General features: G+C 43.8%; 1 protein-coding gene across 1 annotated transcript in view; it reads left to right on the top strand.

Annotated features, from left to right (window-relative positions):
* Positions 1–22,700, top strand: part of T265_14754 (hypothetical protein) — a gene marked incomplete at both ends in the record, with an annotated part of 48,203 nt that overhangs the window by 2,061 nt on the left and 23,442 nt on the right. The window contains 12 exons of the mRNA XM_009175082.1: positions 1,129–1,325; positions 4,112–4,329; positions 6,915–7,412; positions 8,998–9,355; positions 10,982–11,239; positions 14,196–14,329; positions 14,441–14,899; positions 16,820–17,042; positions 19,217–19,375; positions 19,470–19,649; positions 19,745–19,830; positions 22,320–22,625. Coding sequence (XP_009173346.1) covers positions 1,129–1,325; positions 4,112–4,329; positions 6,915–7,412; positions 8,998–9,355; positions 10,982–11,239; positions 14,196–14,329; positions 14,441–14,899; positions 16,820–17,042; positions 19,217–19,375; positions 19,470–19,649; positions 19,745–19,830; positions 22,320–22,625 — 3,076 coding nt within the window. The remainder of the gene's footprint in view (positions 1–1,128; positions 1,326–4,111; positions 4,330–6,914; positions 7,413–8,997; positions 9,356–10,981; positions 11,240–14,195; positions 14,330–14,440; positions 14,900–16,819; positions 17,043–19,216; positions 19,376–19,469; positions 19,650–19,744; positions 19,831–22,319; positions 22,626–22,700) is intronic.

The raw sequence follows: 22,700 nt of genomic DNA, 5'->3' as shown, positions 1-22,700 counted from the left end.
TATATATATATATATATATATATATATATATATATATGATCAACAGCCTGTGAAATATACAAGCCTGCGTCTTAATTACTTCATTGTGTACAGAATTGATTGTTTACAAGTTTGCCCAACGTATGTTTTTTTGGCGTCCGAAATATCTCCAGGGCCGCTAGAATGAGTCGGCTCTATTGAACTCGATTGGCTATCTGCATTGAAATCAGTATGAGTTGTCAGCCAGTGTCGAATCCTTCAAGGGTGCTCGTAGATGGTGGGTAGCAGTAGGCGATCAGCATCGGCTTCCGCGGCCGATATTCAGTGAGACTTCGGCTAAGTAGCGCGAAGTTGATATCAACAGTTAGGACTGTCAGGATCGCACAACACATACTCGAACTCTCAGGTGTCGTCTTTAGGGGAATTCGAAAAGAGATGTGTTTTGGCGACGCTGTCTGCTTGCTCATCAGAGACTATGAGTCCATCCGACGTTTAAAGTATCCGAAGATACCGGTGTTTGCTTCCCTCTGACCGGGCAGCGAAGTAACGTGGCTCAAAGAGTTAACCCGATGGGACTGACAACTGGTACCTCCTACCTCACGTTATGACCCACCAATAGCTAGTGTCCCGGCACTCATGCAGTCATTGACACTGCTGCATCCGGGTTATCTTCTCCAATGCATAACTTCCCAGTTTCACACTTCGTCAGGCAAGCAGAATGATGTGGCGTCGACTGATCGATTAGGCTAGTCTGTCTTTAGCTCCTCATTTTCCGACTGGACCGATCTAATGCGGCTGGATAAAACGTACTTTTAATATTTGTTTCATGGCGGAACAAATAATGCAAATCGAACCGTCCGAACGAGGCATGCGCTGATATACGAAATATCCAGTTAAATACATATCACATGCACATTACATGCAACACCATCACCTAACTTTCTAGCATCCACAAGGCAATTGTAACATTTATTTCTGCCTACTGGTAAGTAGACGAATCACCTGGTTTTGAATTGACTACCGCAGCTTGCAGTGTTTAGCAGCTGGTTACGCGTATCCTTTGTTGGTGAAAAGTCTTCGAACCAAGTAGCTTGATTCCAAGCGTTTATTTATTCATGTGCGCATATCTTCTACTCGTTTATTGAAAAGGTTTCCACCTCTGTGGTCAGTGTTCACGATGACGGACGATACGAAGTCTGTTGGCGTGATGACGGAAAGTACTTCGTCATCTCCTACCCCGATGCGACTCTAGGGAATCAGAGACGTATTCGGATTTATGCCGAGTCGGGCGAACTGTTTTCCACTTCAAATGCAGTCAGCAATGCTGAACCTGGTCTGTGTTGGCGGTGAGTCACCAATCGTGGCGAATCTCTTGAAGATCGAAACATCTCAGCCTGACCTTGTCCTCGACGCTGAGCGAGGTTATAACCCCACAGTTGCCTGAATGTCTATAGAAATCATCGCACGGTTTCCCATGTATCCCTTCTTATCATACGAACTATAAATTACCATTTTTAAAAAAGAAAATTCTCGATGAAACTACTTATTTGCATACTAAGCTTGTTTTCATGAGACTCTGAATCTCTCGTTTATGATATTCTTCAACTGGATGTGCTGCACCAGGCGCATCATGTTGCAGTTTGTGCAGTGTCCGAGATATCGCAATACGTTGTATAGACGCAGCACACCACTCATTAGTTTACTTTCAAAGAGTTTTCAGCGACCGTATGAGTAATGTATTGCGTCTGTGCGAAGAGTATTCTCATTTTCGCTGCATTCATAGGATTCCTGTTGAAGAAATGATCCCTGGTTTCGCTGCAGTTGTCCATAGGCCTGATGAACCAGTGAAGCCTGTCCTACTGTGTCGATCACTTTAATTTCCTCTTCCGGAATGTCTGCTTTTGAGCGAAATGTCTCGGAAATGGTCAAAATTCAAAGCCTGTTTCTCATTTCTCCAAGTCTGTACAAAATATACTGAACTGTCCACAGACAGTGTACCCATTCTGGTATTGGTCTAAGTAGCCTCGATCACAGTCGATTAGTCTCACACACAACATTAGGTCCCATTGTTGTGGCCTGGGTTGATTTTATGTAGAATACCCCATTTAATTCATGCTTGCGAATTTTGTTCTGGTCTTAGTCATTTATAGCTGGAACAGTCACAGACGTCCTAGTAACAAATGTATGCAATTGTTGTTATTGTCGGTTTGTTATTCGAGGATTACGACGACTGATTCTTTTTCGATTGAAAATGGATATGACGTCAGACTACTTTGTGGAGGTGTTGAATAAACTGCTCATGTCATGGTTCATACAGTCACCGTGCTTTGGGAACATACAAAATTCTTCTGGGTGCTGTCCAGCGCTGTCATGAAGGAGTAGATGTGCCTCTCATTGTCCTTGGCAAAGGTCTTTACAAATTGTTGCCAGTGCTGTCTTTGCTATCTCTTTCTATCTATATTGTCCCGTTGAACGTTTGGAAATGTGGTGATCCCCGATTATGGTGGTAGACTAGCAGTAAATTCTTTTAATCGCCCAGTTTTATTCGTTTCCTTGTTGCGTTTTTTTATCACAATGTGTTGAGATCGTTTCGTGGATGTTTTGCCTTGGTGTCTTAACCATAGACTGTTATTGATCGATTGATTCCATTCATTCGGAAAACTATGACAGATTGATCACCTGTGTTAGAGCGCAAATTTACTAACCAGTCGGTCTGTGATTCGACTTCGACCTCAGCTTCTCGACTTGCTAGGCTTGGGCAACCTGGCAGCATCCCAGACCTTGAGCTCCCTTCTGGTGGCATGGCAGTTAGGCACCGAAAGTGTGCCACAGCTGAACGACTTCAACGCATTTCAGTGAGGCTGCCTTTGCTGCCAAACCTGATGCTAGATATGTCGTGAGACTGCATCTTGTCTTTTTCACGTATAGCTGTTTCACACGAAACCAAATAATTCAATGCAATTATCCACTGGGGACATCACTTTCACTTGGCACTCCCTTCTAAAGGAGTCTTTCTGGTCGTATATTCGAAATGGTCTCTCCATTGTGAGATAGATATGAAAACACCGGATTCTCTGTGATGTAGCTGAATTGTTCATTTCCGGGGTGTGTAGTGATTTTGCAACGATTAAAGTTTTTCTCAATTCTCATAGCCAGTTTTCAGACAGTTTTTCGACGACAGAAATATATTATTTGGCTTATTGATTTACTGGCTTCCGAGAAGGATCTATCGGTAAAATGTAGTGAAAACAGGTATACCTGCTGGGAAAACTGTAATTGCTCGCACCTCTGTTACGGACTTAAATTCAAGGAGGACATGCAGAGGAGTACAGACCCGTTGAGCTCCAACGGCTGACCTTATCATGATGACGTAACAATGAGCACTGGTATCAGTTCCGTCACCTCAATGAGCCCTCGTCATGTGTCAATCCCTCAAATCAAATATTCTAGAGGGCTACTCACTCGGCGGGGACGCTAATTAGGTGGTGAGCTGGTTATCGGTTTGCAGTATAGTAATCTAACATGGATTATGATTTGAAGTAGCAGTAATTTCTCACCAGACAGCATACTGGTTCTCACTTGGTGATTCAGGACGATCAATTAGTCGTTGGTGGTGGATTCAATTCAGATATTCACTTAGCCGAGGTGGTTTTCAGAACGACCTGCCACCTTCGGAACCACAAAAGGCTTCCCAACAAACGATAACTAGGTTGAACAGAATGGTGAGCCAGAACACAACCTTCTTCTGTAGGTATGCATTGGGATCTTCATGTCAGAATGAAAGGATTTGATGGTGCTTACATTTTCTTCCGAGTGAGTGAGCCCTCATGTAATAATCCACAGTACGTCACTGTTTGGTGAGTAAAAGGTTTTTTTGAAATCCGCGACTAGGCCAGGTAGTGTTGCTTATCTCTGTATCCTACGAAATCAGTAGTTTTTCAGCATCCCAGTTCTGCCAAGTTGGACTCATGGTCTCCAAACCAACGTAAATTCCCCTGTCTGTGTAATTCAACTTTTGTTTTGGCTGCACTGTCAAAGCAATAGTAACATGTATTAGCAATATTAATTTTGTTTTTTTTTGTGCTAGGTGTTGTCAACTAGCTCGTCTGACGATAGATATTGCTTTTTTCAGCCCCAGAGTTCAACTGATCACCACGATACAAAGGCGACCGGGTCGTGGTCTGGATGTGATTTTTTTCGAGACCAATGCTGAACGACACGGGGAATTCGAGTTGCTCAATGCTTCACAAGAGTCATTGTTTTGTGTGAAGCAGATCAGCTTCGACGAACAAGGTTATATTTTGGCGGCTCTGTGCACTATACTTCAGCCCGGTGGTCAATCGGCTTTCAGTGGGTTCATTTCTGCCAGTGCTTGGCTGAATTCTATGTTCGATGGGATAGATGAGTTATCGGCTGCACTTTGAATTGTTTTTCGCTTTCCTTATCTGCTTGGAAACTCCACGGGAGTTGCGTTTTCTCCAATCGACCCAAAATCCCTAGCTCTTATTGGATGAAGAAAATAATTCACTTTACTATTCGTTAAGGGCATCATAAGTGATAATTCCGTGTTTGTCTGGCGTTTTATGATCACCACCATTCTGGCTCGCCCACTGCACATTTTTGTGGCACGGATTTTCCATGTTGCAATCTCCATTTTAGGGAGCAATTATTCTTGACCACACAGGAGGCATTTTTTGGTATCTCACTCCAACTAAAGCGGAAACTCTATGAGGCGGCATGGCCGACATGCTGATTACCCACTTGTGCTGCCGCTTGGTGCATACATTGTAACATACTTCAAACGCACTCCATGGTCGTACTACTGATTGAATATAGTTGAGCTGGTCAGTCAGTCCAAAATAAGACGGTTTTGTGTGTATTCACTTGATAGTTTGTGATTTTCGATACAAAATGCTCCCGTTGGCTAATGGCTCTCTCTCCAGTACGACAGCCAGGGTGAGCAGGTCATTCGTTAGCTTTAGGATACTCGTCCCTCCACGACGTGACCAACTTTAACAAGCGTTCAGGGGAAGCACTTGTCGGAATACGTCGTGCACCGTTGCCGTCTTTCGGAGGTTTTAAGTCTAACTGAGTGACCATGAAAATACTAGCTACTGATTGCTACTATGTGAGTACACTCTCACTATGCTGATTCAGTCTCATTCCTCACTTGCAGGTGCACCGCGAACGTTGGACCCAGCTGTTAAAAACATCCATATATGATTGAATTTCTTTTAGCCAGGAATTGAAGACATCGGATGACTGCTTTCATAAGGAAACACCGTCGTTCTGGAAACGTATATTTTTCTGTGCGTGAATGGGTTAGTGTAGTTGATCTACCACTCCTCTCAACTTCTGAATGGAAGTATATACAGAATTGTTCGGAACCGTTGAGACCAGCGATGAATGTGATGCGCTCTTGCGTCCACCTGGCGGGTCTCGCCTGAATGGAAAGTGTAGTGAAATGCTTTTCGTGGCTGATGAAGTCCTGCCCTGTAATCGCCAGGGGCCTATGTTTTCCGGAAATGACGAGAATTTTCAGCTAGCTGTAAGAACGAGGAACATTTGGATGGAATAATAACGGTTCAGAAGCATTCAGTACCGTCTAATTTGAGAGAAAATCCGAATGAGGTTGTAAGATCTGGGGTGCTTCGCTTGTCCTGCAGAAGCGATGGTAATAGCGGTACCTCTTAGTCCACGCCTCTCTATGTCAATAACACAACACATAGCATATTCCTCTCTTGAATGGGTGGGTCAGTGATCGTACAGCGACGGTTCTATCGCATAAGTTGATGAGTGACAAAGTGACAGCGAACAGTCGAAGTGGGGTATAGTGGTCTGTAGGGAAGCAGTCGGGAAACTAACAAACTACAAGGGGATTAGGAGCTTACCGTTAAAAAACTGACGCGGTAGCTGCTGTAGGCCGAAAATGCATAGCAGCAGAAAGACTAGCAGCGGTTGGCCGGGCGCCGCATCGGCTGCATCGTACGCCTCTTTCGAAAGGAATCAACAGAGGGTCTTATTAAAAGCTGATCGATGTCGTCCATGACTACTAAGTATTCATTTCTTTCGTCTGATCTGAGACAGTTGTACGGCTCCGCAAGGTAACAGCAAGATACAGACTGTTATTCCTCGTGAAACACGGCAACATAGAGAATGCGTCCGCGCTTGCCTGTTTCTTCCCGAAATCAAAATACCGAAACACTACCAATTCAACGACAGTTATGATGGGCTTTTGGTTAACTGGGTATGAAGTGACTCAAAACTTTCTTGCCGATTGTTGTTGGCATACAAGGAATAGCCTAAGGAAAGCAAAAGCGCACAGTCCTTTAGTGAACGATACGAAGCGCCCATTTTGTTAATATTCAGCTCCCCAAAACAAGATGCTTTACTGCGAGAAAAAATTTCAGCATGGAAAACATCTTTGAACCCACATCTTCGAACACCTTTGTCCCAAATGGGTCAAATTTATTGACAGTGTTCTCCTTGGCTTAAACAGCAAGTTACCACTTTGCAGACGCCACGAGCACATGTGAGGACTACTGCGTGTTAGCCTGTGAACTTGAAATCGACCGAATTCCCCGCTATCTAACTAATTGGTTCCACTTGGAGTGAAGTGCGTAGTGGATCATCATTGCAGCGCTAATTACTTGCACTTCATGCTCATCACTTGTAATTCACATGGGTTCGTAATTATTAAATCTTCCGTGAGGATTTTGAATACTAGGAAGTGCCCATTCGGCCGCTCCCATTTGATCAGATTTCCGTACTTTTTCATCCCATGATTTGAACAAAGAAATCACCCCGTTATTTTAGGTTTCTGCTGTCGTCTGTTTTTTTCAAGATGAAGGCTTGATTTTCGCTTACTGGTCTGAAATGTTCCTGCCCGTAAGCTTGACCATCGTTTCGCAGTATGGTGGTGATTTCCTCTTCAGGCCTAGAGCTGCGTTCATCGTTCACTGCACTTTATAGTTCTCCATCAGTAAAACTGGAGCCGTCCTCCTTTCCCTTTCTTTTGACCTTTTTATCCATGGGATGCCTACTCTGTATTGTCTCCCAATATTTCCTCCTCCTTAATCGGTCCTCACCTCATCTCACAGTTCGCCTGATCACCTGCTCAAATTATCAATGGTCCATCAAACGAGAACTGCATTTTGGTCAATTGGTTCTAGGTGCTGACCCCCATCTGCCTGTGACATTTACCTGGGGCAGCGTCGCCTCTCACAATGGCTTATTTACTCTTTACGTCGCCGCACCAGCCGTCAGTGTTCCTTCTGAAAGTGATAGTTCAACAAAAGGTCTGCTTGGGACAATGGTGCGCTCTTGGGGTTTTTGTCCGATGTACGATCGAGAATACTGTCTTGCGGGACAACCATGTAGCCGCGTAGCTTCCACTAACCCTGTTTCGGGGATCGTGTGTGTTGTGGATAACGGTGAGTTTCTTTCGTTCGGTATTCTGACAGATTTCAAGCGGGTGGTCTTGGCTTTCATTGAGACCTAAAGACAGTTGAATGAATTTAATCCCTTTTAAAACCTTGTTTCCGAATAAATTTCCAATGCTTTCCAATGCATTCGGGTGAACCGGTTTTATCTGCCGATGTGATTGCTCGGGTAGTGAAGGACAGACTGTAATTGACTAGCTTTGATTACTATCTGCCTTGACCAGGTTTTCTACGAATTTCTCGGGGCAGCATTCTGGGTGTGAACGATAACTTTTGTGTTTAGTCACATCGCCTAAGAAATTGCATTTATTTTCAGCCTCTAGCTCACCATGCGCTTTGCTTAGATACTTGATGCCGTCCCTTTTTATCCTGTTTTCGCGTCTTCGTGCACTTCAGAACAGCGACTGACTGGTAACCAGATGGTCCGTATTGCTGTTGTGGTGGATAGAGATGGGGAAGGTAGGAAGTTGAGGTGACCGCAGTAATGAGCGAGAATTCAAAACGAGTAGAGACGGATAGCAGACTAAAATCCGAAACTCACTGGGCTAGGTAAATCATCTTGTTCTTGTGTGTTCTTTCATATCACCTTGTTGGAAAGTGTCTCTGTTTATTGGCTGACTCCCGATCTTTCCAAAACGTACATTCGTGGATGTCATAGTTCGGGGTCTTGTCATCAGTTAACTACCACTTCCTCGTTTACACTCAAATCAAAACGTTACAGATGACACTCGATACGGCATCTGCTCTTTTTTTGCGAAGAAATGGCAGTTGAGACTGACGTCTTAGTGTAGATCATAGTAATCATTTATCCCCGCTCATTAGCTATATTTCAGCTTTCCCTTCGCATGATTCATTGTTACTCGGTTTTTCAGCGCGTTTTTTGTTTTGCAGTGAATTATTCATTCCCGAGCTCAAAATCCCATACTAGCCAGTGACTGGTATGTTTTTGGTGGTGAGAATATTCAGTGTTTCGGTTGAGATTGTATCCTCTAAGTCAAGTTACTGGGAGCTGAAAAACTGAGAAGCACTGTAGAACTGCTTCACTGTTGTTCTAATTCACAAATATGACATATCTGACAGGTTCCCAGGAGATTCGAATTCATAACAATCCGGTAGTTATTCAAAGGTCATGTAATTCGTCACGAGCTACTGATCATGAAGGATGTAATGCCATCATGCTTGAAATTATATGTTTTCATACACTCCTCCACACTGGACTACTTACATCCCTCTTTGAACACAGCATATCTATATTTTGCGAAATAACCTAAGTGCGATACACAAAGATCACCTCCTGTTCCAGTTGGTTCTCCAACTTAACTGGCACATGAGTGGTGAATTGCTTACACCTTCCGTTCAAGTAAAACAAATGGGTTGACAAAAACTCGAGAACTGCGCCTACCTGATGGCCCCCAAGAAGGCGAAACCGGCCAGTGGCTTTCAGCAACCCTATCAGCAGTGTTCTGTCAAGGAAATATAGTCATCATGTTTTCGGCAGTCTCCATTTTTTCTCACCGTCTGTACACAGATACAGCTGCATTTTGTCTCTAACTTTTGCTATGTTGTATCCATATAGACTGTGTCAAGGTGACACCCATGGCACATTCGATCATCCCTCCGCCAATGTGTTCCACAAAAATGGTCCTCAAAAGCCGCTCGCTCACAGGTGAATATCAGCCGAATCGTATCACTTCTATTTCATTCCCTGGATCTTGGATTACCCGATCTCCGGATTCAGTGCATTCCCCTATGATTGTTCAGTTTGAATCGCATTCAAAAGAACTTTTCACTCGTTTGCACCTTATTGATCTGGAGCTCGGTGCATGCAACCACAGATGTCAAACTTTCGAGGACGGTGAAGATGGTGTCGATGTACAATTGGTAACTGGTTCGCAGAACGTGGCTCCATGGCCGAAACGGGTTCGTACGATTGCGTAAGTCTTCGGCCTTTACAGGATGGTCACACCATCATTTCATCATGCCTTTTAGGTGGACACTTATGCTCACTGTGGTTTCTTATCGAATTATCTTCATAGGTATCATGAAGTTGATTACATCTCTTTTCCTGTCGGCCGGTCTGCACTGTCCCCGCAATAAAATCCTCAGTATGGGACACCCGGAGTACCCGTTAGTACATTATGTCTCTTCTAAATGCCCCTTGTGTACCCAAGATCTACCAATATTTTTATCCCAAGTTGCGAGGCAGGGAAAGCGTTTTCCATAGAAGTCTCAAGCTTGTGGATGAGCTGTTATATTGGGTCATACGTTCATAGCGGAATGCATTGCGTATGAACGTATGACCACCAAGGTTATCACGTCACATGTTACTTCACGTCACTTCATCTTCGTCCAACTATACACAGGGGTTGCCAGAAACGCCCATTCTAATTTTGAACACACGATTTCACGTCACCTTAAGTCAGTTACTGGTACTTTCAGCTAGTCCGAAGGACAAAAATGAGGTACTAAGGAGATATACTGCAGATGCCTGTGTGAGTCAGTCAGCTTACGCAGAGTACGTTAAACCGAAACTCGCAAATGACGTGTCCGCTAATAAAGTATGTTGACTTAAGAATATTATCAACAAGAAATCCAGCTGAGTCTCCCGTTAAAACCAAATTGATGCTCAAATAGGTGTATTTCGTCATGTTGACTCATTTTCTAGACGTGTGTACGTATAGGGTGTCAAGGTGATGGCAAGTGATGATAAATCTCCATATACGACTACCGAATAATATCTGCCGGAGACAAACTAGATCGGTTTGCACCTGATTGATGTTCATCCCGTGGGCAGTCTACAGTTTATCGTCAAAATAACTGTGTGCCAGCTTTATGTATGTGATTCATTTGCCTCCAAGTTCATGAAGCGCGTGATATTAACTGAAAAATGTCCACCACATGCGCATGAATCATCCTTGTAGACAGGCATTTTGACATCATAAAACCACGTTTTACACTCACTGTTCAGAGGTCCCTCACTCGGAAATCTTACTGTATTTTTCTCTGTTGCAGTGGCTAGTGTACTGTGGCCTAAATAGTGTCAATCGGATTCATCCTGAACAAACAAATTTTTGATATTTAGCTGCTTACTGCTTAGCTGGTTACTACCAACTCGAAAGTAAATTGTTTTTCGAAATCACCCGGAAAATTTCCGTTGTGTATCGTTGGCGCACATGTGTGCTGTTGGATTCTGAACCTTCAGAGCTCTAGTTCAATTCTATCGCCGTCCAATTGTTGTTGAGAGTTGTTTCTTCGTGCACGAAGCAGACATTTGGTACGTACAATGAGTTCACAGGCAATACCCTTATCAGTTTTCATTGCAAGAGCAGTACTTCTAAATTGTTATAGAACATTCGTCAGCCGTGAAAATGCACTTCGAAACTGATCACTGTCTGATTCGGTGTCCTTAGCTGAATCCTAGTTTATCAGGGTTTCGCTAGTAAGTTTTTCCTCTAGCTTAAGTTGTTTTTCTTTTCGACGGAGAAGGTTAATCGGACTAACTGCACTTTCCTTATACGATGTTTCCTTTATTGCATATGGCGAACCTCAGTGTTTTTAAGGCGAGTTGACTTGCTGACCAAGTTGTTCATTTTTTTGTTTGTCGAAATTGCTAGCATTTCGAAGATAGTCAGTTCAATGAGTCTCACCGAACAGCCTGTGCTTGATGTACTCACACTGGCAAATCAGTTACAGCCTTGTGGCGGGAATGAACTAAATCACCTCACTTGGGTTGATCGTACACATGTGGCTTTCATCGCTTGTAATGGCTTCTTGGTTGGCCTTTTGGATCTTGAAGATGCGACTTCGACTGGCACGAGGTGAGTCACATACATGTCATATAAATCCCTGCCAGATCATTAGCTATCATGCTTTGTTCGGCGAACTGGTGACCCTTAGCAACCAACTTGGTAGCTGTTCATATTCGCGTCCCGTAATCTGTCATCGTGAAGCGCAGTATCTTAGTTGTGCGTACCAACACAAATTGATTTTAAATTCACTAAATAAATAGGTTGTTGATATCTGTTAAGCATTTGAGTATCCTAGAGTGGACGAGCGAGTGCAATGTGCCGGCGTACTCCTTGAACCACTAATTACACGTTCTCATAAATACTCTCTGTATTCGTTCCTTGTGGTACACAGACGTACACAACTGGATAAGGCTAATATGTATACACATTTATAGGATAGGCTGGAATCCGGTTCCATGTTGAGTTGTTATGTCGAACTACGCCGATGAAAACCCCGCAATGCTGAACCGCGCTGATCCGTGTTTACATCCGCCTGCACGCCCTGTACCAGTGTAAGCCCGAAGGAATAAGACTGAAGGGTGAAGGGTGGAGCAGTTCTAAAGCCACCAGAATGCGCAGTTAGTGGTCCATAGTTGTCGATTTAGGTGTGTATAGTTGAAGTGCATGCAAAGAGACATCCAGTGGACCATACCACTTAAGAGACGCATCCTGGGCACATATATCGCTCTTAGGTGGTGAGCAGTGATGGTCACAGTCGTGTCTAGCACCGCTGTAGGCTTGGCAGTACTAATGTTTAGAGTGCTTGCAGATGGACAAACGACATACAAACAAATGGAGGAGAGCTAGAGACATTCAAAGAAGTACAGCGTAGCGTAGTACAATATGGTATATAGGGCGAATTGGAGGTAACAATCGAAAGACAAGCAACCACACCAGGGCCTCTCTCAGGAGAAATATTTGACTAGGGCGTTGGGCACAAGCAAATAGTTCGTGTCCACAGCGTGTGCCTGGTGGTCCACCCTACACACGAGACACACCATTGGCCAGGTTGGCTTTAACACCTCATGTATGTGCCATTTCTTTCTGTGACATGAAGTAGCTGACCAAAGGTGATTGGATCCGTGAATTTTCGTGTGGCTCACACTCAACTCACCCAAACGTGTCATGTATCCCACTCTTGTTGTTGTGGAAGCTACTGCACTAGCTAGTGGCCGAAACCGTGGACGAGTATACCAAAATGTTTTTCTAGCAACGGTTGTTTCAGCTTACTTAAACGTGTTGTCCGCTCAGCAACATTGCTTTTATTGTATGCATAAAATTTCCCCACTATCTTTCTCTTGGTCCAAAATCCTTCTCGGATTGACGTGCTTGCATCGATGCACCGCTTACACAGGGAATGAACAGAACAGATCACCGTTCAAACTGCCACCGGACCAAACGTGCACATAAAGCTAGGAGGCTTGTACTTGCTTGTTACTTTTGGATATTTTTTTGCTAAGGCGGCGCATTATTTGCGTCACCATTCACGCCTGAAGTTGTTGGCCGCAATCAACCTCTATGGTAACGATTGTTATTGTGCGTACACTCAATTTTGTGGCAGATTATGCAAATTTGCTCTTGGAATCTGCCATGGCACAATCCATGGGTCTACGGTTCACGTAGTTGTAAGAGCCCATTCCCAGTTTGACGACATGATGATACGAGAGGCATAGTAGGGAAGTGAGAAACTTTACTCCGCTCATAAAGTTGTTGAAAACTCTGTGACAGCTCAACTTATAGGGATCCAGGTGGGTGGAGTGGGTTTCGTCTAGACACTTTTCTGTGATATTTCGAATGCCATACTACTAGAAGCATGAAGTGCCTTATGCGGCACAGTTGAAGAGCATCGTAAACTAGCGATTCAGTGAGATTCAATTGTTTATTTTGAAAACGAAATTAATGTGTTACTGAGTGTATTTCGCGAATTGCATCCAAGTAGAACGTAAGGTACGTTAGTTGACTGTTGGTTTGTGCACCGATGTTGGCTATTTTAAATTAAAAGACTATCGTGTCTCCAATCTGTAGCAATGATCAAGCTGACATAGTGGTTCCCAATTTTGGCTTCTAACACGTCTGTAACTAGCGCTCTCCTTACTATTAATCATCGTCGTTTTCAGTGACTTTTCTATGGTGCTTTACCCATTTAGTCAGACTCTTGTGCGTTCATCGTGCAACACTCTCATCCAGAAGTTGATTGTTTGATTTAACGACTGTTGCTTCAGTTGAAAACTGCACGTGTTGTCTGTCTGTATTGGAAAAAGATGAAGCTGGATGCCGGATCCGATAGACGAATAATGTTCATCGCGTTATGTGGAGGAATCACGCCAACGTGGTTCCCCGAGCCAGTATTTTTCTCTGGAGGGACAAGTGCCTCTTTGATTTCGGCGCGCAATGAGACCTTGGTCATTTGGACTTTGGCTTCTACTAGCTATCTGTCAGTTTTGACACGTTAACCTCGCCTACGGCGCACCAGGATTTCGTTAGACCCATTATTGCAACCTCTCAGTGAAGAGATGGAGAGTCGTTGCTTGTTCTGCGAATCAGTTGGTGCACAAAACAGTTGGTACGCAGTTGTCACCCTCGAACGATACCGGTTGTACGGCCCAGTCATACAAGTTGCCGGGTCAGGCTTTTCCTCTGCACAACCTTAGCTGTGGCATGGCAAATAGGGTGGTGAAGGGTATTTAGTGGTTTTAATGATCTTCCCTGTTACCACACACACTGTCTAACACCACAGTTTCGCCCTGTGCGGCTAGTAGGCTACTTGTCCTTTGGTAATACGACGGAATTAGTTAGGCTGTTATGAATTTGTGATACAGCCGAAGTGCTGTGCTCGTTAGGAACTTGGTTTTACTTGAACTGGTTACCTGCCACGTATTAGATAGTTCTTGGTCAACAGGTGACCAATATTCTCTTTTTGACTGATATCAACCATGAAACTTCTAGTCGCTTTTGGTCTCTATGCTTTTCCACTCAATTTATCCAGGTGGCTCTTGTATGCGGAATCGTCTTCTAAAGGTTCATCCCGCTTTTGCGGACTTTGTTGGGCTCCCAACGGATATTTATGTGTACAGTTGAGCAGTGGACACGTTATTGTGTACATTTTCGAGGAATTGTTACGTAAGTGTCTGGTTTGTTTGTACTATATGTGCAGCAAATTAAAGACTAGGTTTTAACTTACCAGTTTTTACATATTTCCATCATATGACGACAAATCTCTGTTTACCGCAGGTTCGAAAGTGTGCTCAGTTGTCTTGAACGTCTTACAGGACAATCCAAATATAGGGTCTCTTTCATCCGCTGGTTCGGCAAAAATTCATTGCGTCCTAAAATTCCCGGTCATCTGTGGTCAACTTACTATCGCCAGTTTCACAACAGCCGACCGTCAACGTGGTGCGTTGTCTGCAGCACCTAAAGCTTCCTCCCTCGTACCGTACCGTTCATTTCTCCTTGGGCTTCATGAGTCCTCCCATCGTTTGTACGGCGCGCCCATCCCCACTGATCAAACGGTAGATCAAAATGGAGATCCAGCTGCGCACTCCAAATCAGTCAGTTTGTTGATGGACTTGTGCTCCTCTTTCATGGTGCTACCGAACTTCTTACTCGTCACTAGTATGCGAAAACTGCTTATCTGCATTCCAACACAGTTTGATGCGGTCACATTCGCCTCACCGGAATCTTGTCAAATAGGTACGTGGTCAGTGTACTCCTTCATTTTTAATACTGAAACTTGAGGGGAAAATTGTACCAGTTGTTCTTCTGTGACTAATGTGTCTAAACTGAGCTTAGCTGTCGAAAAGATATCCCCAACAAACTCAACCGATCATGAGAGTACGTAATGACCTCAGAATATTAAAAAAAATCAAATTAATGAAGCTAATGAATGGAATTGGAGCTCGAACCCAATCCACTCCACACTAAATCAGGCTTACTTATAATATGGAGCACTGGATAAACACTAGTAGAATACATCTCCAGTCATATATATAGGTCGTCAGAACCATTTTACGGTCTCGTGCGCGTCCTTACTACATGTGAACCAAGTCACCAACCTAACTGCGGTCATTTCTGACAGCAACACATTCTACCAGCGTTGCGTGTCAACTGGTTGTTGGTCGGGTGGCTGTTGATCTGTTTGCCGAGCTTGGCAATTGACCTGAAAACGTTTCGTCATCATATGAGGAGACCTCATCAGTGCGTAGTTGGGTGGGTACCTCCCGTTTGCCTGCGTGCGTTTATATAGCATTTAAAGGCTATCTGTTATCTCCTAGCATGATTGGCTAGTTAGTTGACAGCGTTTTTTGTGAATTTGTTGTTCCGTTCGTGATCTTTGCTGCTTTGTGGTTTGCGTTCCTTCAAGTCGGTTGGTCATCCAAATGTTATGTCATTTGGTAGAACATTTCAAACTCTTTCGAACTGCACCAGTGAAAGTCGACTACAGTTTCCCCCTGTACTGATAAAACCTGGCCGCAGATTGTAGATAAACATTACGAACACCCCCGGTATCGTTTGATTTTTTTTAATCCGAACTTTCTAATTCTGTGAATCATCGGAGAATTCTCCAAGAATGAATTTCGGTTGAAAATTTCGAGCCTTTACTTCTGGTCGTTGTTGTCAAATAATTCTGCAAAGTAGCTAACAAACATAGCAATTTTTCGAAAGGGTTTAAAGCGCTGTATGCAACAAAATACAAATCTGCCTGATCAGGACAGGACGGCTCACTTGGCTTGCGAACCAAACATGTACTCACATAATCGAACCGAGAGTATGTTTCTCAATCTTTATCCCTTGGCATCACCACGCGCAACACCCGAGCACCGAAATCACACAAAATCACCTGAGTAACACTTTTAGTAAAGTGCGCGTTTATTGCAATCCGACGAATGCCATCGTTTCACCCATTGATATTAACAAAATTTCACTGCAAAGAGCCACAGTAAAATGTCGATAGTTCTGGACTGACTCTTCTGCGATTTGCTGCTATTCTTGTGGTCTATTTTGCTTCTCTATTGAGAAGATCCCCACAGTGATTATGCGTCTCCTGCTTTTATCAGGTAACACAATCAGCCATTCAGCATGGATAGAGGTTTTTACACTTGCTGAACTCTGACTCAAGTAAACAGTGAGTTAGAAAGTTGGATAGCGCCAAGTCTTGGTATAAAGCGTTATAGTGACGATATAGTCGGGTTTTGAAAATCCCAGCAATTTGAGATCCTTTGTCTTCAATCAAACTTAGATGGATGTATTGGGGCATGACTCTGGTTAGTTTCCGCACATTGTTAACTGTACAACGTCTAACTGGATATAAGAAAATCCGAAATTTTACCAGATCGATTTTCAAAGCTACAAGTTAAGCATGTAACCTGCTCCGTGGTTAATGCACACAAAAATTGGTGGGTAGCAATCAGTTATGTCCACTGATAGCCACACACTTGTGTCTTTGTTTCGCGGAGAGATTGTGGTGTAAAACTAATGAATTATATCTACGATACACGTTATTATCTATAATGGTGGGTTCATCGCTCTCAGCTATTAGGCAAGATATTATCAGCAAGTACCGGTAGTGCTAACAGCTTGGTCCCCCTATGACCTATTTATCATTCTTTTCAGAACTTATTGCGCGGTTGACGATTCCTACGGAACTATACTCTACAGGACAAGGTGCCTCCAAAAACTGGTACAATGACTATCTACACCCAATAGAAACGGGTGCTGTTTTAGTGACTGCAGTCCCTACCGGCACTGCCGTTGTACTTCAGATGCCTCGTGGAAATTTGGAACAGGTTCACCCTCGGGCGCTGGTGCTTACCCATCTGGCAGACTTATTGAACAGGTGAATGCGGATTCCTATGTCACTATGATGTACCCAGTGATTCCACTCTAAGGAGAGCACTCACAGGATAGACCAAAATCGTTCACATATACGGGAATTGTCTCCCGAATGGAGCGATTTTTTTTACTGTAAATAACTTCCTGCAACTCTCAACAGTGTGCACGGTTTCCTATCGCTATATCACCGCAAAATTGAGGTTGACGAAAAAGCATACCTTAGCTGGAGAACCACAGCTACAGGAATTTACCGTAGACTCGCTCATAAACTCGATATCTTTGCGAATCCTAAATGACTGACATTACTGAAGCTGGCATTTGGCGAAGTGCCGAATGGGAAGCGAGCAGACTAGGATTCGAAACCTCACTTCTGAGCCTACGCAGTAGTTGTAATGTTTTCTTTAAATATTAGTGGACAGTCTATAGGAAACTACATATTCCGGGGCGGACGCAAATAGAAAAAGGAGACTAGAATATGATGTAGCCATTCATACTACTACTTGGATGGGTAAAAATGGGAATACATACTGCTAATATGCAACTCCAGTTACATTCCTGGAGAACACGGAGCCCTTCTCCCCACCGTATATGTTAAGTTCAGCCCTCACAATATAAAGAGTTCCTGGTAGTCCACCGCCAGAGGACACCCGATTTAGGTACCAGAATGCATTAGCCAGCAGTCACCCGTAGACAGCCCACCAGACAGAGCCCAGTGCAGGTGGTCGCCCATGGAAAACACGAGATCGCGTTAGCAACAGCGGCCATAAAAAGCACACCGTAGACGAGTCTGGTTGTGCGAAAATACTCCTAATGTGTGTCGCAACCAAGCACATAAACTGCTATCTACATTCCATTGCTTATGCAACGCTTGTAACGCTCCATATCAGTAAAAAGGCTAACTTAGTGTTTGTAAAGGTAACGGAGCTCGTCATATCAAAACATCTGGATGAAGTGAAATCAAACTTCTACACGGTTTTCTGAGGACAGAATGGGGGATGTTTTCAAAACACAGTCAAGCCTTGGCTTAAACTTACTGCGTCTGGACTAGGTTGGTTCAACTTGATAAGGATAGGTTAAATGCAGGCCACTTCCCATTCACTAGTGATTATTGGCTGTAACTTATCGGGGGTTCTGAAGTTGTCATTCATATTTAGCTAGTTGAAAATACGGTTATTCTGGTGCAGTAAGCAATGAGAACCGTCAACCTTTAATCGATTGTGCTCAAGAACGGTCAGTAACGTGTAAAGTTCGAACGTGAGTGAAGCAAATTTCCTACCACCCTTCTAATAGGCAGCTAATCCCAGTCCTCCTCCGAGCTTCACCGTTCGTCTAGACTGCGTGTGCTTGCTTTTCGTATCTTCAAGACATTATCAGTGTTTGAACAATGTGACTAACCAACCCCACCCATAGTATGCCTTATTTGCTTAAATTGCCCTTGGGTGGAGCTGTTCCTCGAACAAAATCTCCCCCCTGATAGAGTCGTAAAATGACGCACAATCACCCTGAGAAATTTAGCCTCTGTGTTCTTCGTGTGGATATACTGTCTCAATAGAGTAGAATTTCACCAGAAAGTCCAACTACACATCACCAATCTTTTTATTGGTGATTCGAACAGCCCACATTTAAATTTGTTGCGTGGTCCTCTCTCAGTTCCCTGAGGTCGGTGTATGCGCATGTGTGAATGTGGGAGAGAAACAGAGAAATTCAAGCTCTCAACTTGTTTGTGACGTATGGAAGACTTCACATTCATGACCAGATGAACGATGGAGTATGTGCTAATCTTTCTATCACATGGTTTAGCAACAATGAATTTAAGTTTTTGCCTCACTGCAGCGAGAATCCAGCCGAATTTCCTGAGCCGAATCTATTCACTCTGGCGGAACCTACATGGAAACCGTGGACCCGGTACATTAAAATTGTTATAATTCGTCTTATTTGTGGAGATAGTTCAGACTGCGTGAAAGATTATAGTTGGTTTGGTTAACAAATCTGTCGTTTTACATATTGTACTTATATATTAATTGATCGAACGGATCTCACCTGATATAGTCTTCCAAAAATGTCTTTCGTAGCTGGAACCTGAAATTATTCACCTTTTACTCCATTCCACTGCAATTTTCTCCCATCATTCAGCCAACCATCTCTCGTTGATCATATTACTTTATTTCCCATTTGAAGTGGCAACTACACAGAAGCCTTGTTACTCATGCGCCGTCATCGCGTAAATATGAACTTGTTGCATGACCACAATCCGTCGACCTTCAGGAAAAATATCGGAATTCTGTTACAACAAGTCGAGGACCCAGAACTTCTTACTTTGTTCATTTCGGACCTCCTGTGAGTCGTTTTTTTGGTCCGTGTAGCCCAGATGCGTCATCCCATGATGTGTTTTATGTGGCTTTCATTGCTATATTACGTCTTGCTTCATTAGAGAGGAAGATGTTTCAGAGACAATGTATGGAACCTTCTATGGAATCGCAAGCGCTCAACTGTATCGCGATGCTTCCGTGAAACAATCGTTGCCATCACTCCGCCTCCGGTCACCAAAGGGCGACTCCAAACTGAATGGGATATGCGATCTGTTGTTGGCACACATAACAAAGGACAAGCGGTTCGTACATGCCTATGTGTCTTCTGGCCAACTGTTAGTTAACTTTTTTTACCGTGAGTTACAAATCCCCCCATCTGCGTTTCATCCTCCTCCAGTTTTCTGCTACCTACGTTGACCTGCTACGCGAAGAAAAAGCCAGCTGAATTGGACACAGCTCTGTTACTGCTGAAGAATTATTACGGTGAGTCATTTCTTGGCTGTTTATTCCTCCTCTAAGACAATGCGTACCAATTGTGGAATGAATCCTCCAATTTTCAAGGCCGTTTTTAAGCACAGCAATTACCCGCCTTTCTTGAGGTATTTTCAAGAGCTCATCTCGTCTTCCTAGTGAAATGTAGCATGGGGACAACGTAGCTGGTGACATGAGAACTCAACTTCACTAGCTAGTGCTAGCCTCAATATGGTACTTCATCCCGTAGGAGTCATAAGAAGGATTTGAGTGGACAGATCAAAACTTGTGACCCTGGAGGAGGTATTCCTTTTCCCTGGGCGCTATACCTGAATACTTAGCAGCAGATAAGAAGCGCATTACACCGCAAACCATTCGACTACAAAACAATTCCCACGTGGACTGTGCAATAAATCAGCGACGAATTGTCCTCCTAGTTGTGACAGTATTGTCTTTCAGGCGTCCTGTGACCAAGCACACACCATTCAGGCATTTTTTTCCTGGCAGCGCGCATCGATCTGGTAAGGAGTGATTAATCGATAATCCTCACACTGCAGATCACCTAAACTGTCGGTGATAGGATTGTGTTATTCATGTGACATCTTCTGGCTTAAAACACAGGTTTGTCTGACGAGTTTTTGGGCATCATGTGGACTGTGCGAAATAAAAATAGAACTCCTCACTCCACTGCCAATCTCACGCCACCCATCTTCATATCCAGATACATGTGATCAAATTATGGTCCCGCGAATCGCGGTGATTTAGTGTTTCATATTATTTTAACTTTTGCTGAATGACTGGCTACCATCTGTGCCCTGTAGTCTAGGTTGCATAAGTTTGCATCTTGTTCAGTTCGTTACGTTATTTTTCCCCTGGGTTTTATACGTAACTTTGGTGGTACAGAATTGGAGGATAGATATGTGAGAAGGTCCGATCAACGCTTTGCCGTGTCTTGGCTGATTTCGAGATACTATACTGAGAAAATGGGGGACGGTCTGTTCCGTCTATCTCTTATCCGTTGAGACTGCAGGTTTGTATTATTCCAGTCACGGTTTCCCAATTGTGCTTAGCAGTTTTCATTCCCTTAAATAGCTTATTGTCATCGTTTTAACGCTTACCGAGTGGATGCCGGTATCGGGGTGTTGGATCGGGCAAACGACCGCCGGTCGGCAGCAAACCTGTGGAAGCCAGTTTCGTTATTCACCTTACAGAAAGCGTTCTCTCTCAACAGATTTTGTCCGTCCCACCTCACTTGAATGTATTCCAGAGGCATCACCCTTATGGTGAAAGGTAGAATTGTCGCGGAGCGGTTACAGTTTGTAGAACTTGTTGAACACGGTTCGATCCATTCTGGGACACGATTCTAATGCACACGAACCTGCTTGGTGGTCAGTAAACAGTTGTCTGTATTCGTCAGAAGTGAATGATGTACTGCACAGGCTCACCCATCGTTCTCCATTTCCAACCATTGTTGGCGAAAGGTTCATAGGGGGCAAGCTATGGCATGGCAATAAGAATTGAAGATGGCTGCAGTCAAGCTGAGTACAGTGGGATCTTTCTTCTTTTTTGTCTGAGTCTCCCTGCACGTAGCTGAGGACTGTATGGGACATGGCCTGTGACCGATCCCCGTGACAAAAATGCTTTCACCCCATGGCAAGATTGTCTAGCCAAAGTTTGTGTCGTTGTGTGCAAAGTTTGTATTTGATAAGGTCCGTAAGGGATTCCGGGTCGATCATCATCATCATCATCATCAATGACAGCAACACCAGTGTTGGCACTGATGCTTCACTGCCGGGTCGATACCGCTTCTGAAGCCTTACTCTGAGAGGATGCACACATACATCTGTTTCAGTATTGTTACAAGATCCTTGATCGTTTGACCTTCTTGATCATTTTTCACATAAACACTTTTCCCCGTTCTCAAGGTACCGTTCCCTTGCTGTTCTGTCACTATTGGAGTGTTCCTTTCTCATGATTGTGTGATATTTGATTGCCAGTGTCAATACTGATGTAGTACCGTTGATGATAGTGATGAATTGCAGTGCGTCCAGCTACTCGACCCTTGTGAGTGACAAGTTCTCGTATACCTGTTGCCCTCCTCCAGGTCATGATATGGTAATCGTTCGTTCAGCCAAACTGAAGAGAGGTCATCCACTCCTTCGCACCTCTTGGGTGATGAGTGGTCGGCGTTTGCAGGTTAGGAATTTGTAGCGAACTGGTAGTAAAACTAGAGTTGTGTCAGGAAGAGGTAGAGTGTCTTTCTTATCACTGTACCTTTAATCAGATATCAGCGAGTTCAGTGTATACGATTTTTCCCATAGCCACATTCCTGATGTAAGGAATTTGTTTTATTAAATCGAGGACATTGTTCCTGGGGATGTGCAGCTACTCTGAACGGTCTCTCATCATCCTTCATTTTCTACTACATTCATGTTTCGAGATGACTGTTATCGGCGACCCTACCGTTTTACGGTTTTCGGTTGCTTATGTATTCTTCCCAGAAGCCGGTGATAATTTTTCATGGGAAAGCGGTATTCGGCATCTGCAGTATTTTGGCACTCCAAACGAACTCTATCGCGTTGCTCTGGGTACCTACGACTTGGAATTAGCCCAAGTAATGGCACAACGCACGCAACTCGATCCGAAAGAATACCTGGCTGATCTCAATTATCTTCGATCTATCACCTCATCTGACGGAGGACCTTGGGGCGATACGCAGTCGGAATACAGACTAGCTTATCAACGCTTCAAAATTGACGATCAACTGATGCGTTTTCCGACCGCTTTGAAACATTTGAGAGCATCGGGTAGGCGCTTCGCATGTCTTGTGGTAACGTTTAACCAGTATGATGTATTTTGCTGTCTGGTGAGTTGTTGAGCAT

Source organism: Opisthorchis viverrini, assembly GCF_000715545.1.
Source record: "Opisthorchis viverrini unplaced genomic scaffold opera_v5_255, whole genome shotgun sequence".
Classification (NCBI taxonomy): Eukaryota; Metazoa; Platyhelminthes; class Trematoda; order Opisthorchiida; family Opisthorchiidae; genus Opisthorchis; species Opisthorchis viverrini.
Note: the sequence above shows the minus strand (reverse complement) of the source record. Positions and strands in the feature narration are given on the sequence as shown.